Source organism: Oryx dammah, unplaced genomic scaffold (assembly GCF_014754425.2).
Source record: "Oryx dammah isolate SB20612 unplaced genomic scaffold, SCBI_Odam_1.1 HiC_scaffold_13, whole genome shotgun sequence".
NCBI classification, from domain to species: Eukaryota; Metazoa; Chordata; class Mammalia; order Artiodactyla; family Bovidae; genus Oryx; species Oryx dammah.
Window position 1 is genome coordinate 11,039,416 of NW_024070197.1, and position 13,134 is coordinate 11,052,549.

Here is a 13,134-nt window from a genome sequence, read left to right on the forward strand (position 1 = left end):
CATCCAGCCATCTCATCCTCTGTCACCCTCTTCTCCTCCTGCCCTCAATCTTTCCCAGCATCAGGATCTTTTCCAATAAGTTGACTCTTCGCATCAGGTGGCCAGAGTATTGGAGTTTCAGCTTCAGCATCAGTCCTTCCAATGAATATTCAGGACTGATTCCCTTTAGGATGGACTGGTTGGATCTCTGCAGTGCAGGAGATTCTCAAGAGTCTTCTCCAACACCACTGTTCAAAAGCATCAGTTCTTCAGTGCTCAGCCTTCTTTATGGTCCAAATCTCACTTTCTGTACATGACTATTGGAAAAACCATAGCTTTGACTAGACAGACATTTGTCAGCCAAAGTAATGTCTCTGATTTTTAATATGCTGTCTAGCTTTGTCATAGCTTTTCTTCTGAGGAGCAAGCGTCTTTTAATTTCATGGCTAGGACGCAAGGCAAAGGCTGAGGACAGCGGAAGAGGGCGGGGCCTAAGGAGATGGGGCGTGCGCTAAAGGGGGTGGGCAGGAGGAAGGAGTGGAGCTCTTGGGTAGGGGGAATGTGGACGAGGCTTTGGGGAAAGCCGGAGTAGGAATATGGGGGCCTAGGAAGAGACACGGGAAAGGAGGGCTGGGATGTGGGAGACCGAGTCTCTGGAGAGGAGCTGGCTAAGTGCGTGTGTAGACAGACAGAACCAACAGGCTCACCGGGCACAGGCAGACACGCAGAGTCACCGACACGGAGTCAGGACTGTTCTCAAGCCCAGACACCCGGCCACCCCCCTGCGCAGATGCCCGAGTCTCCCGGTGCGTGTGCCGGCAGCCTCACATCCCGGCTCCCGCCCGCTCGCTTCCGCCCCCGCACGCCCGTCTGTCTCCCTCTTCCCGCCGCCCACGCTCCCCCCACCGAGCAGAGTCCCCACCGCGCCCCCTCCCTCTCCCCCTCCCAGCCTCTGTGGCTCGGCCTCCCAGCTCAGCTGCTCACTGCTCACCCTGCCTCTTCTCCCTTTGCGTCTCTGCGTCTCTCGCTCTCGGGAGAGTTTGTGTCAATCTCTGGATCTCTGTCCCCAGGACGCAGCTCTCTGACTCGGGTTATATTTCAGTCACAGACTCCATACCTTTCCATTTCTCTCTGTTCTGACTTGGGTTGAGGACCCAGAACACCATTCCAGGCCCCATCTCTCACACCCAAGAGGCAGAGGGCGTGGAGGGAGTTGTCTTTCTGCTTGTCCCAGTCCTACTTGTAGTCTACCGCTTCCAATCAACTTTTCGCCTGCGGCTTCCACGGGACTTCTCCTCCCCCCGCCCCCACGGCTTCCCCAGGCTGGGACACCCTCTGCCCTCCGCCCCCGCCCAGGCTTCCAGCTGTGGTTTCGGGAGACAGAGAGCAGGAGGCTAATTAACGTTCAGGGAAACACATCCTTTCTCTGATGGGCAGGCGCTAATTAGAGATGCTTCGAGAAACAGCCAGGCTGGAGGGCTGACCCCAAGCAGGATCAACACGGAGATGGAAGAGAGACGCCCAGAGATATGGGGTAGAAGGGAGAGATGCAAGAGAGAGAGAGAGGCAACCAGATGGGTGAAAGACAGGGAGACGGGAGAGACCCAGTGAAAGACAGAGCCAGCGTAGTGGAGAGTCAGAAAGAGAAAGAGAGAGGGCAGGAGCGAGACAGAAAGACACAGACCTAGAGACAGGTGGCACGAGAGATGTAAGCTGAGAGGCGGAAAGAGGGATTTCCCCGGTGGTCCCGTGGCTAATACTCTGCACTCCCAGTGCAGGGGCCACAGGTTCAATCGCTGGTGGGGGAACTAAGATCCCTCCTGTCACCTGGTGAGGCCAGAAAAAAGAGGGAAATAGGGATTGGAGACTGAGATGGAAGAAGACTGAAAGGGATAGAAGTGCGGGGAGGTAAAGAGAGACATTCTTCTCTCTGATGGGAACCCAGGCGGACTCAGGGGAGGAAGAGTCCTGCTGATGCTACAGAGAGAGGAGTTCAGGTCAGCATGAGAGAATGGGAGATAGGATGAGAAAGAGACTGGGTGTGAAATCAGAGCCTGTGAGGGGTGGGAAAGTGGAGTTTCCAGTAAACAAGGAGGGCGTGAGGATGACAGACTGTCAGGCTGGGGAGGAAAGCCTGACATTTTAAAAAATGATCAATTTTAACTGAACTATAGTTGATTTACAATATTGTGATCATTTCAGATGTACAGCTAAGTGGTTCAGCCATATATATATATATCGGAGGAGGCAATGGCAACCCACTCCAGTACTCTTGCCTGGGAAATCCCACGGATGGAGGAGCCTCCTAGGCTGCAGTCCATGGGGTCGTGAAAAGTCGGACACGACTGAGTGACTTCACTTTCACTTTTCACTTTCATGCACTGGAGAAGGGAATGGCAACCCACTCCAGTGTTCTTGCCTGGAGAATCCCAGGGACAGGGGAGCTTGGTGGGCTGCCGTCTATGGGGTTGCACAGAGTTGGACACAACTGAAGCGACTTAGCAGCAGCAGCATATATATATTCTTTTCCAGATTCTTTTCCATTATAGGTTATTACGAGATATTGAATATAGTTCCCTGTGCCATACAGTAAATCCTTGTTGCTTATCTATTTTCTATATAATGGTGTGTATCTGTTAATTCCGTACTCCTAAAGCTGCTTCCTTTGACCTCAGGAAGCCCTACCCTCATCTAGCTCCAGTTCCTCTTGCTGTCCCCTGCCGGTTGGGTTTCTCCTCCTTTTGGGTCCCATGAGGACACAGTTGTCAGAGTGCCAACTGGTGTGCTTTGTCACTGGGTGTCAGGGGACCACGGCATGTCTGCAAGTGAATGAGTGTCAGAGGTGTGTGTATCACCTTGTCAGTGTGTCAGTGTGTCAGCAGCTGTCTACGTGTGTCAGAGTCTGTGAGTAGCATGTGTCAGGAGACGACTCCACCTGACTGCAGTGTTTCAGCACCATGGACAGCCCCCAACCCACTCCTAAGTTGGGGGGGGGGGCTGCCATTCTTTCAACCAACAGAAACTTTTAAATGTCTTGAAACCGAGAGTGGGTGCAGGTGGAGGTGCGCGTATGGCCCCTCGTGACTGTCTTGTGTGTCCATCTTTGGGTGTCACGGTGTCCTGGGCGTTCATGTGTTTAGATATGTCTGCATGGTTGAGACCCTTTTGCTTAGATTGTGTCGAGTTTGGCTGTTCCATTCAGTCTCTCCAACACTGAGAGATGGAGATGGGGAGGGAAGAACACGGAGAGAAAGGCAGAGAGCTGGGGAGAGGCTGAATAAACAGAGACGCCAGGAGGCATAAAGAGCAAGGTATAAGGAAGAAAACCCTACGTGGAATCACAGCAGGGGTCTTACAGGTTGGCATTGTTGCCCAGGCTGTGGAGGGGGTGTTGTGATAATTGGCATCTGGTTCCGTGCGATTTTGCCACTGCATAGGGAATGGCTGCGGGGTATGATGGTATGTGGGTGTGGGCGGTGTGATTGGCTGTGCTTCCTCTGCTAGGTGACTGTGTGGGCTGGGTGTTTGTGTTTCTGGGTTCTGGGGCCAAGCCTTGTGGTTCCTACAGCTGAGATAGCTGCTAGTGGCAGAGCTGTGGGTTATTGTGGGGTTGTGGGTCTTCATACTTGAGGGAGGGTCTTGGTGTACCTGAAGGGGATGGATAACTTCTGGCTGTTTCTCCCCTCCCATTCCCTGGTTACTATGGCAGCCAGGATGCTGAGAAAATCAGTTAGTGCTCAGTTACCCCTGCAAATGAAGACAAGGGGCAGGAAGTTGAGGGTCTTCCAGGCTGAAGAATTTGAGTTAACAGCTGTCTATGGAGGTCACACTATATGCCAGGCACTATTCTGGGCACTGGGGATACAGCAAAGAACATAAATGAACAAAGATTGCTGCCTTGGAGGAACTTGCATCTTAATGTGAAGAGGCAAATGGCAAACAGCAAACAAGATAAACCCATCTGGTGGTGCGTTAGAGGATGATTTGAAACAACAAAGACATGGAGCATGGGAAGGGGGCCAGGAGTGCTGGGACAGGTCCAGGCATGAATTTCAGTATTAAAGAAGGTGGAGGGAGTGGGTCTCATTGAGAAAGAAGGTAAAGTTTGAACAGAGAACTGGAGGAATTGAGGGAATGAGCATGGGGGAACAGTGTTCTCAGCGGAAGGAACAGCCAGTGCAAAGACCCTGAGGCATGAGCAGGCTTGTTATCACGTTATCAGAACACTGAGGAGGCCAATGTTGCTGGGATGAGTATGTGAGGGGAGAGGGATGGGAGGCCAGGAAGGGAATGAGGGCCAGATTTCAGGGGGCCTTGTGAGCCATTCTTGGAACTTCAGCTTTTATTCTCTGTGAGATGGAAACCATGTGAAGGTCGTTTTCTTTTTTTTTAGGGAGGGGGTTTCTTGTTTGTTTGTTTGTTTTTGTGGTGCTGAGTCATCGTTGTTACACAAAGGCTCAGTTCCCCGTGGCATGTGGAATCCTCCCAGGTCAGGGATCGAACCCATGTTCCCTGCATTGGCAGGCAGACTCTTAACCATTGGACCACCAGGGAAGTCTGTGTGAATGTTTTGAGCAGAGGAAGCACCCAGTCTAACTTTGGTTTTATCAGGATCCCTCAGGTTGATACGAGTTTTTTTAATTTGTTTTTGTTTTGGCCACACCACACCACGTGTGGGATCTTAGTTCCCAACCAGGGATCGAACCTATGCCCCTGCATTGGAAGTGCAGAATCTCAACCACTGGACCACGAGGGAGGTCCTCAGGTCAATAGTCAATGCAAACTCGGCAAAGATCCGACTCATTGGGAAAGACCATGTTGCTGGAAAGATTGAGAAGAAGAGAAGGGAGCAACAGAGGGTGAGACGATTGGATGGCATCATCGACTGGATGGACATGAGTTTGAGCAAACTCCGGGAGATAGTGGAGGACAGGGGATCCTGACATGCTGCAGTCTGTGGGTCATGGAGTCGGACTCGACTGAGCAACTGGACAATAATAGCAGCTTCTTCAGATGTTTCTGAGCATGTCTCTGTCAAGTAGGGATAAGCAGAGAACCTTCCCCCTAGGGTGGCTGTGAGGATGAAATGAGATTACAGAGCCTGAGATGGAGCGAGTGGCCTAGAAACCAATTGGCTAATGGGAGAGTTATTGGTGAATCATGGGGAGGGGGCCTTATGCTGGGGATTCTGCCTCTCCCTTCAGGAAAACTCTTCAGGTGAAGATAGTTGATGACGAGGAATATGAGAAAAAGGATAATTTCTTCATCGAGCTGGGCCAGCCACAGTGGCTTAAACGAGGGATTTCAGGTGAGGGGTGATGGGTGGGCTGTGTGAGAGGTAAGGGGTCCAGGGTTGGGGGACCTTTGGAGATTCAATTGTGGCCCCTTCAAGTTCATGGATCTGAGCTTCCCAGAGCAGATCTCACCTTCTCCCTGTTTCTGTCTCTCCCTAGCTCTGCTACTCAACCAAGGTGAGTGGAGTTACTTCTGGGCTTTGGGAGGGGGGTCACTGGAGGGAGGGTCTTGGGGGTGGGTCAGGCCTCAAGCTTCCCTCCAGATCAGGTTTGAGGCAGATTGCAGGTGCGATCAATTTGGTGGGACCAGTGTGAAACTGGGGTGACAGAGGCTTAAAGGCCAAGATCATGTTTTGTTTGTAGTTAAGATGGGGAAGAAAGTCCATCATAGAATCTGATGTGGGTTTGTGGTGGCATCAGAGGGAATCAGGTTTCGGGTCGAATAGAACTGGGTTGGGGTTGGAGTCTGGGATCAGTATTAGGACTGGGTCAAATCCCAGGGATGGGGGAGCCTGGTGGGCTGCCGTCTATGGGGTCGCACAGAGTCGGACAAGACTGAAGCGACTTAGCAGCAGCAGCAGCAAAGCTAAAATTAAAATGGATATTGGCTTCTGAGTTTGTGATGGGATCTGATTAGAACTGGGGCCAGACTGAGGTCAAAGCTAAGTATGGAATTTGAGGTGAGTTTGAAGGATTTGAGGGTAGAGCTGGGGCCAAGGTCAGAAATTTGGGGTGAGAGTTGGGACTAGGTTCAGGGGCTTGGAGATAGTGACTGAGTAGTTTTGGAGTTGAGATCAGAATTGAGGTTGGAGGTTAAGATTAGAGATAGGCTGAAGATTGTATTAGTTAGGGTAAGTAATATAAGCTGCTATAAGAAGTAAGCCCACAAATCCCAATAGCTTAACACAATCAAAGTCATTTCTCACTCAAGCATAGTTTTGAGAATGTTCTTGGTTGGTGGGTGGCTTTCTTTTGAGACCTAGGATTGGGTCGGTGCTGGGCTTGGAGCAAAGGGTCAGTATAACCTATTTTTATATATAAGCTATTTAATCTATATAATCAATATAAATCTATTATATATATTATATATAATTATATAAAACCTCTTCCACAGGGTGGTAATGGTGATGGCAGTGATCATAATAAACTAACATTTTTTTAATTATTGTGTGCCAGGCATTGTTCTAAGCCCTTCACATGAATTAACTTCCTTAACTCTCATAACCACCTTATGAGATCGGTAGTTATTGTACCCATTTTGTAGATATGAACACTGAGGCACAGTGAGACTAAGGCACTGCCCATGGTCACACAGCCCCTCTACTATATGAACCTCAGAGTTCACCAACCAAACTTCATGGACCAGCGTGTGGGAGGTGGGCCTCTGGTTGGGGAAAGTGGTGGTCAGATGGGAGGTAGGGACAGGCTGAGGAAGCCTTACCAAAGAGGCATCCCAGAGAAGAGCGGTGTTTTCTTTATGGACGGGAAGAGGTAGTGAAGGCATCGCAGGTGCCCTGGAGTCTAACTCCCGCCCCTCATGCTTCAGGGGACGGGGACAGGAAACTGACGGCTGAGGAGGAAGAGGCTCGGAGGATAGCAGAAATGGGCAAGCCGGTTCTCGGGGAAAACTGTCGACTGGAAGTCATCATTGAGGAGTCATATGATTTTAAGGTGATTTTCCGGGGGCCCACTTTTCTGGAGTCTTGCCTGGATCATTTCCTTGGGGATAGTTCAAGAGGGGATCAACTATGAGGGTCACAGGGAGGGGCACCCAAGGTCTGAGGGCACCCTCCACGTCCCTCTGTTAGCACCATGGACAGCACATGCCTCCCTTGTCCCTTCTTGCTAGTAGAACCCAGTTATGGAAAGTTGGGGACCCCTGGGCATGGGGTGTGAGCCTCCATCCCCAGGACCCCTCATGGAGCTGCCCTAAGGTGGTCATGGACCATGGTCTCTCCCTACCCTCTCATCCCCAGAATACGGTGGATAAACTCATCAAGAAAACGAACTTGGCTTTGGTGATTGGGACTCATTCGTGGAGAGAGCAGTTTTTAGAGGCAATTACGGTGAGCGCAGGTAAGTGGGGAGGGAGGAGAGAGGAAGAAGAGAGGGATGAAGAGACAGAGAGAGACAGAAAAAGAAATAAAAAGGAGAAGGGAAGAGGGACAAGGAGAAAAGATCAGAGAGAAGACAGGAGAGACACAGGCAAACACAAAGAAAAACGCCAAGATACAGAGAGACAAAGGAGAAGATAGGGAACGAATGCAAATAGGAGAGACAGACAAATAGGACAGACAGACACACGGGAAATCACACAGAATCCCAAGGACAGAGATGCAGAGACATCTTTCAGATACAAGAAAGATGTAGAGAATGAGGAGGCAGAAGGCCAGAGAGAGGCAGAAAGTTGGTGGAGACAGGATCAGAGGTGGAGCGCTGTGGGAAGGAGGGGTCCCAGCCTGGGCTTTCTCCTGGCATTCAGGCAATTGGAGGGTGGAAACAGGTTAGATGATGCAGCCTCCCTTACTGGGCCTGGGCTCTTCTGTTACCATGGAGACAGTCACCAGGGCACCCAACTCTCCCACCCCAGTGATTCTCACCCCTTAGGCCTCAGAAGGCCCACACTGCCCCCCTGTGGCCAGATGTATGATGACATGGATTCACAGGCTATCTTGGAGACCCTTTTTGATAGAGATTGGGGAAACTGAGGCCCAGAGACATAGGAGGGACTGGCCTGAAGTCCCACAGGGAATCGAGAAAGGGCCAGGGTGGAACTCAGGACTTCTGTCCCTTGAAAGCATCAGGTTTTCTTCAGGGAGGCCAACCCTGGTGGAAAATAAACACACACAAGGAACTGTGGTTGGAAAGAAACTGGTTGATGGGATCAGAAGAAGCCAGGTATCAGGGATGGAAAAGTACCAGGTAGTGGGCCCAGAGACACCAGATTGGAAGCCTAATAGAAGGGAAGGGGCATCCCCTCTGAAGCCACATTCTTCTTTCAACATCTATTTCTTCTATATATATGTATCATCCATGCATTTATTTTATTGTACATTTATTTGCATTAGAATCAATCAGCTGTGAGTACCTAAATAGTACACTTGTTTTTGTCGTTTCTGTTCAGCTGCTAAGTTGTGTCCGGCTCTTTGCAACCCCATGGACTGTAGCCCGCCAGGCTCCTCTGTCCATGGGGTTTTCCAGGCAAGAATACTGGAGTGGGTTGCCATTTCCTTCTCCAGGGGATCTTCCTGACTCAGGGACTGAACCGGTGTCTCTTAGGTCTCCTGCATCGGCAGGCAGGCTTTTTACTAGCACCACCTGGGAAGGGATTCTCTGGCCCCAGTCTGATGTAGGGACATTGCTGGAGACAAAGAAATGTTCATGACAGCTTGGGCCCTGTTCTCACAGAGCTCACTGTCCAGTGAGGGACACAGACCTGTCACAAGAGAATGATGAGCCAGAGTGGGCAGGCCTGGGTTGGGGGAGCCCTGACCAGGTGTCTGACCCAGCTTGAAGGTCAAGGAGGGCTTCCTGGAGAGGAGGTGTCTGATCTGAGTTTTCAAGTAGGAATAGGAGTTGGCCAGGAAGAGAGTGCCAGGTGGAGGGAAGTGATGCGTATGGAAATGTCAGAGATTATGGCACATTTGGGGACAGTGATTGGTTTCAGGCCTGAAGAAGAGAACTGGGATGAGGTTGGAGGTAGCAGGGTCCAGACCCCAAAGGCCTTAGAGGCCACAGGAGGGGGCTGGGGTGTCATTTTAGATGCAGTGGGGAGCCATGGAATGTTTTAAATGAGGGAAGCTTCTGGAGAGAGAGAGCCTATAGAAGGAAGTGGGAGAGGGTGGGAGGAGGTATGAGCTGAGGCTGTCAAAACTGGCAGGAGAGACTTCCCTGGCGGTCCAGTGGTTAAGACTCCGGGCTCCCAATGCAGGGGGCACGGGTTCCATCCCTGGCTGGGGAACTAAGATCCCATATGCCACACGATCAAATAAATAAGTAAATAAAATAAAAAACTGGCAGGAGGTGGGTCAGGCAAGGTTTCAGAGGATGTGGCAAGTAACTTGAACTTCAAGAACAGCAGGAAGCCAGAACAATGTCTCTAGGGACGTAGTGAACCTAAGAAGGTTCATAAAACTGAAACTGTGGACATGAGATGGTGGTCATGGAGGCCACAGGTCTATAGAAAGCAGGTGATTAGATTAGAGGAAGTAGTGATAATAATAACAGTACAATAATCACTATGATGATGATACTGATGAAGCTGGGTTGAGTGTCAGGCAGCTTTGAAGTCCATTTCCTGTGGGAACTCATTTAATGAGTGTCCCCAGAGTATCCGGGTTGGGGCTTGAGCATTTTGTACTTTGTTCTGCAAATGGCTTTTGGTTCCCCATGTGAACACAAAGCGTTCTGGTTCTCGCTTCCTTAGGGGATGAATCATGTCCCACCTTGCGCTTAGAGGAGCTTTTGTATTTCCTTTACCTCCCATTCTCGGGGGAATGTTCTTTGCAGGCTGGACTTGGTTTTGAGCATCTTTGAATCCCCCCAGGCACTGGAAAAGGCCTTCAACAGCAATGGCCAGAACAATAACAATCGCAGTGGAGATGTGCCAGGTCCCATGGAGACTGCATCACAGGGCCTGACTCATGCAATCATCACAGCCTTCTCAAGGCAGGTCCAATTATTGCTTCCATTTCTCAAATAGCTATTTGGAGGCTCAGGGAGGTTAAGACACTGATTCAAGATCACACAGCAGATCCAGCATTTGATACCAAAACGTCAGATCCAGAACCACAGCATACTCATAAAGCTCCCTCTAGATGAGAGGTGCTGGAGAAGTAAGCAGAGGCCAGAGCCTGTGGGTACTGGAGATGTGGGACTGTGGGCCTGGGTCTAAGAGCAATGGAGAGCTAAGGCAGGATTTGGAACAGGGAAGAGGGAAGCCCCAAGAGATGCAATGATAGCAGCCCTGTCCTTCCTAAGAGTGTGTCCTTCCTGCTCCAGCCTGAGCCATGTGGTCAGTTAGGGATTCATTCAGTGACAGACAACAGAAAATTTGACCATAAGTGGCTTAAGCACACTAGTTTATCTCTCACATGGAACAAAAAAAAAATCTGTAAGAGGCAATAAAGTTAGCAGCAGCCTAGTAATGTTCATTAAAGGCCCAGGCTCCTTCTTTATTTCTCTTTCCCATTCTCAGCTATTGCCCTCATGGTTGCAAGATGGCTGCTGTACCTCCAGGTAACAAGTCCATATTCCAGACAGGGGGGAAAAAAAAAGCAAGGAAACAGAAAGGAGCAGAGTGCCTGTTGCATTTGCGTTTGCAGTTTTAATTTCCAATTCCATTTTACTTATTTTATTTAAGCCAAGTGGCTATGTGAGCTGGAAAAGGAGGAAAGAGATATATGACGCAAATCTACCAGTCTCTCTCTCTGCCTCCATGGCCACCAGCTGTCCTCTGCTCCTTGACAGTCCAAGGAGCCAGTGGGTGAGACCATGGAAAGTGGCTTCATAATTTGGTGGCTGGTCTTTTATTCGCTTGCTCTGAGCTGCTGGTCAGGGGTTACAGTGTTTCTTATCAGTACCCCTCCAGATGTAATTCTTGGCACACTCAAGTGTGTTCATTGCTTCTCATTCATTGCTTTCTGCTTATCTGTTTCGGGTGAGGGTAGGAAAACATTTCATTTGCACTTTCCCATTACACAAATCACTGCAGGTCAAAAGTGGGTTAAATTCGGTCACCATAGTTGACACAAACAACTCTATGGATGAGGCATCCTTTACAAAACTCAGAAAACACACCCATGATAACAGTACCCCTATCGGGAAAGCTAGAGCTTTCCAAAACCCTCTGTTTATGTCTCTTGGCCAGACTGGGTCACATGGCCCCTGCTGCAAGGGATTCTGGGAAGCAAGTGTTTAGCTGAGGACATGACTGCTGCTGGCTGCACAGAATTCTGGGAACGTGAATATTTATATCCGAGGGCAGCACTGTTGATAGCCTCAAGGGATTCTGGGGAAGTGACTAGTGTTAGCTGGGTACGGGGTTCTCTCTAGGTGCAGAGAATTCTGGGAAAGTGAACACCATTAGCTGAGCATGTGGCTACCATCAGCTGCGATGAATCAGAGGAAGTGAATATTTCCAGGTGCAGACATGACTGCCAGTGACCGTAAAAGCTTCTGGGAAAAGCCATATCTTTAGCTAGGGATCTGGCCACCCCTAGCAGAAGGGATCCTGGGAAACTGGATATTTTTAGCTGGACACGCGGCCTCTAGCTTCAGATGATTCTGGGAAAGTGAATATTTTTATCTGGGCCCAGACAGTCTCCTAGCTGAAAGGGATTCTGGGAAAGTAATTCGTCTGGGAGTGAGACTGTCTGGAAGTTGAACAGAAGGGGGGCTCTGTAGGCGAGGAAGAAGGCACGGGCGTGTGCCCCAGCTGGGTTGTGTGCCCACAGGAGACGAGGAGGAGGAGGAGGACGGGTCCCGGGAGGAGCGGCTGCCGTCGTGCTTTGACTACGTCATGCACTTCCTGACGGTGTTCTGGAAGGTTCTGTTTGCCTGCGTGCCCCCCACCGAGTACTGCCATGGCTGGGCCTGCTTCGGTGTCTGCATCCTGGTCATCGGGCTGCTCACCGCCCTCATCGGGGACCTCGCTTCCCACTTCGGCTGCACCGTTGGCCTCAAGGACTCTGTCAACGCTGTTGTCTTCGTGGCCCTGGGCACCTCCATCCCCGGTAACCTCTTGGGAGACCACTTGTTGGGGGAGGGTCTCAGAGAAGCCAGGCAGGTGGAGGAGCCTAGGAGAAAGGCCCTGCAGAAATAAGGTGGTAGAATCACACAGAACCAAGTCTGGTGGGTCCCTTAGAAATAGGAAGGTGGGTATAATAGAATCTAGGTGGGGGGAACCCATGGATTCAATTTGTTGTTATTTAGTCACTAAGTTGAGTCTCACTTTTTGTGACCCATGGACTGTAGCCTGCCAGGCTCCTCTGTCTATGGGATTTCCCAGGCAAGAATACTGGAGTGGGTTGCCATTACCTTCTCCAAGGGATCTTCGTGGCCCATTGAATCCACATCTCATGCACTGGCAGGAGGATTTTTTTTTTTTTTTAACCCCTGAGCCATGTGACTTGAATTCTCCCTGAAAGCAACCAGGTGGAATGTCCCATAGAAGTAAGATGATAAGAAATGGTAGAAACCAGATGATGGATTTTATCAGAAGAAAGTGGCAGGACACTGAAGAGATGGTGTTGGAAGGGGAAGGGCATAGAAAGAAGGTGGGGACTTCGTAGAAACCATGCAGTGAGTTCCACAGAAACAAGATATTAATATTCACCTCCCGTCCCCCTGCCAAGGAACCAGATGGGAGAGTCCATGGACCTCTGTTCCTGGGCATGATCTGAACCAGGCCACCAGGCTTTAACCCCACCAGTTAAAGCCATCAAAGCTTCAAGATAAGGGGCAGAGCAGAAACCAGATATGCGAGGAAATGCCATAGAAAGAAGACTCAGAGATGGCAGCATATATTCTACTGAATCACCTGGCCAGGAGTCTCTTCCTTTCCCCAAATGTGAGGCAGGGTCCCTGAGAAACCAGGCGGCGCAGACAGAAATTCCTACAGGAGAAAGAAGACTAAGCTCGGAGCCTGACACCTTTCTTTTCGTCCTCATCAAAGGCATTCACCAGCCAGGTGGTGGCGCTGTAGGCCCAGAAAGCAGGTGATGGGGCCTGCAGAAAGCCACCAAGGTGAACAGTCCTGAGGCCTGCCCTCCACTCTAGAGACCTGCGAACTTAGCAAGATATCTAGAAATGGATGGAGGCCAGAGCAGCAAAGCTGTAAGCTCGACAGAAGCCAAGCAGG

The 13,134-nt window shown here is 50.3% G+C and overlaps 1 protein-coding gene across 1 annotated transcript in view; it reads left to right on the forward strand.

The window, feature by feature from the left end:
* SLC8A2 (solute carrier family 8 member A2) overlaps positions 1-13,134 on the forward strand; it is a 33,910-nt gene that overhangs the window by 18,028 nt on the left and 2,748 nt on the right. Inside the window, exons 5-9 of the mRNA XM_040252431.1 lie at positions 5,184-5,287; positions 5,433-5,450; positions 6,820-6,944; positions 7,250-7,349; positions 11,729-12,007. Of these exons, the coding sequence (XP_040108365.1) occupies positions 5,184-5,287; positions 5,433-5,450; positions 6,820-6,944; positions 7,250-7,349; positions 11,729-12,007 (626 nt within the window). The remainder of the gene's footprint in view (positions 1-5,183; positions 5,288-5,432; positions 5,451-6,819; positions 6,945-7,249; positions 7,350-11,728; positions 12,008-13,134) is intronic.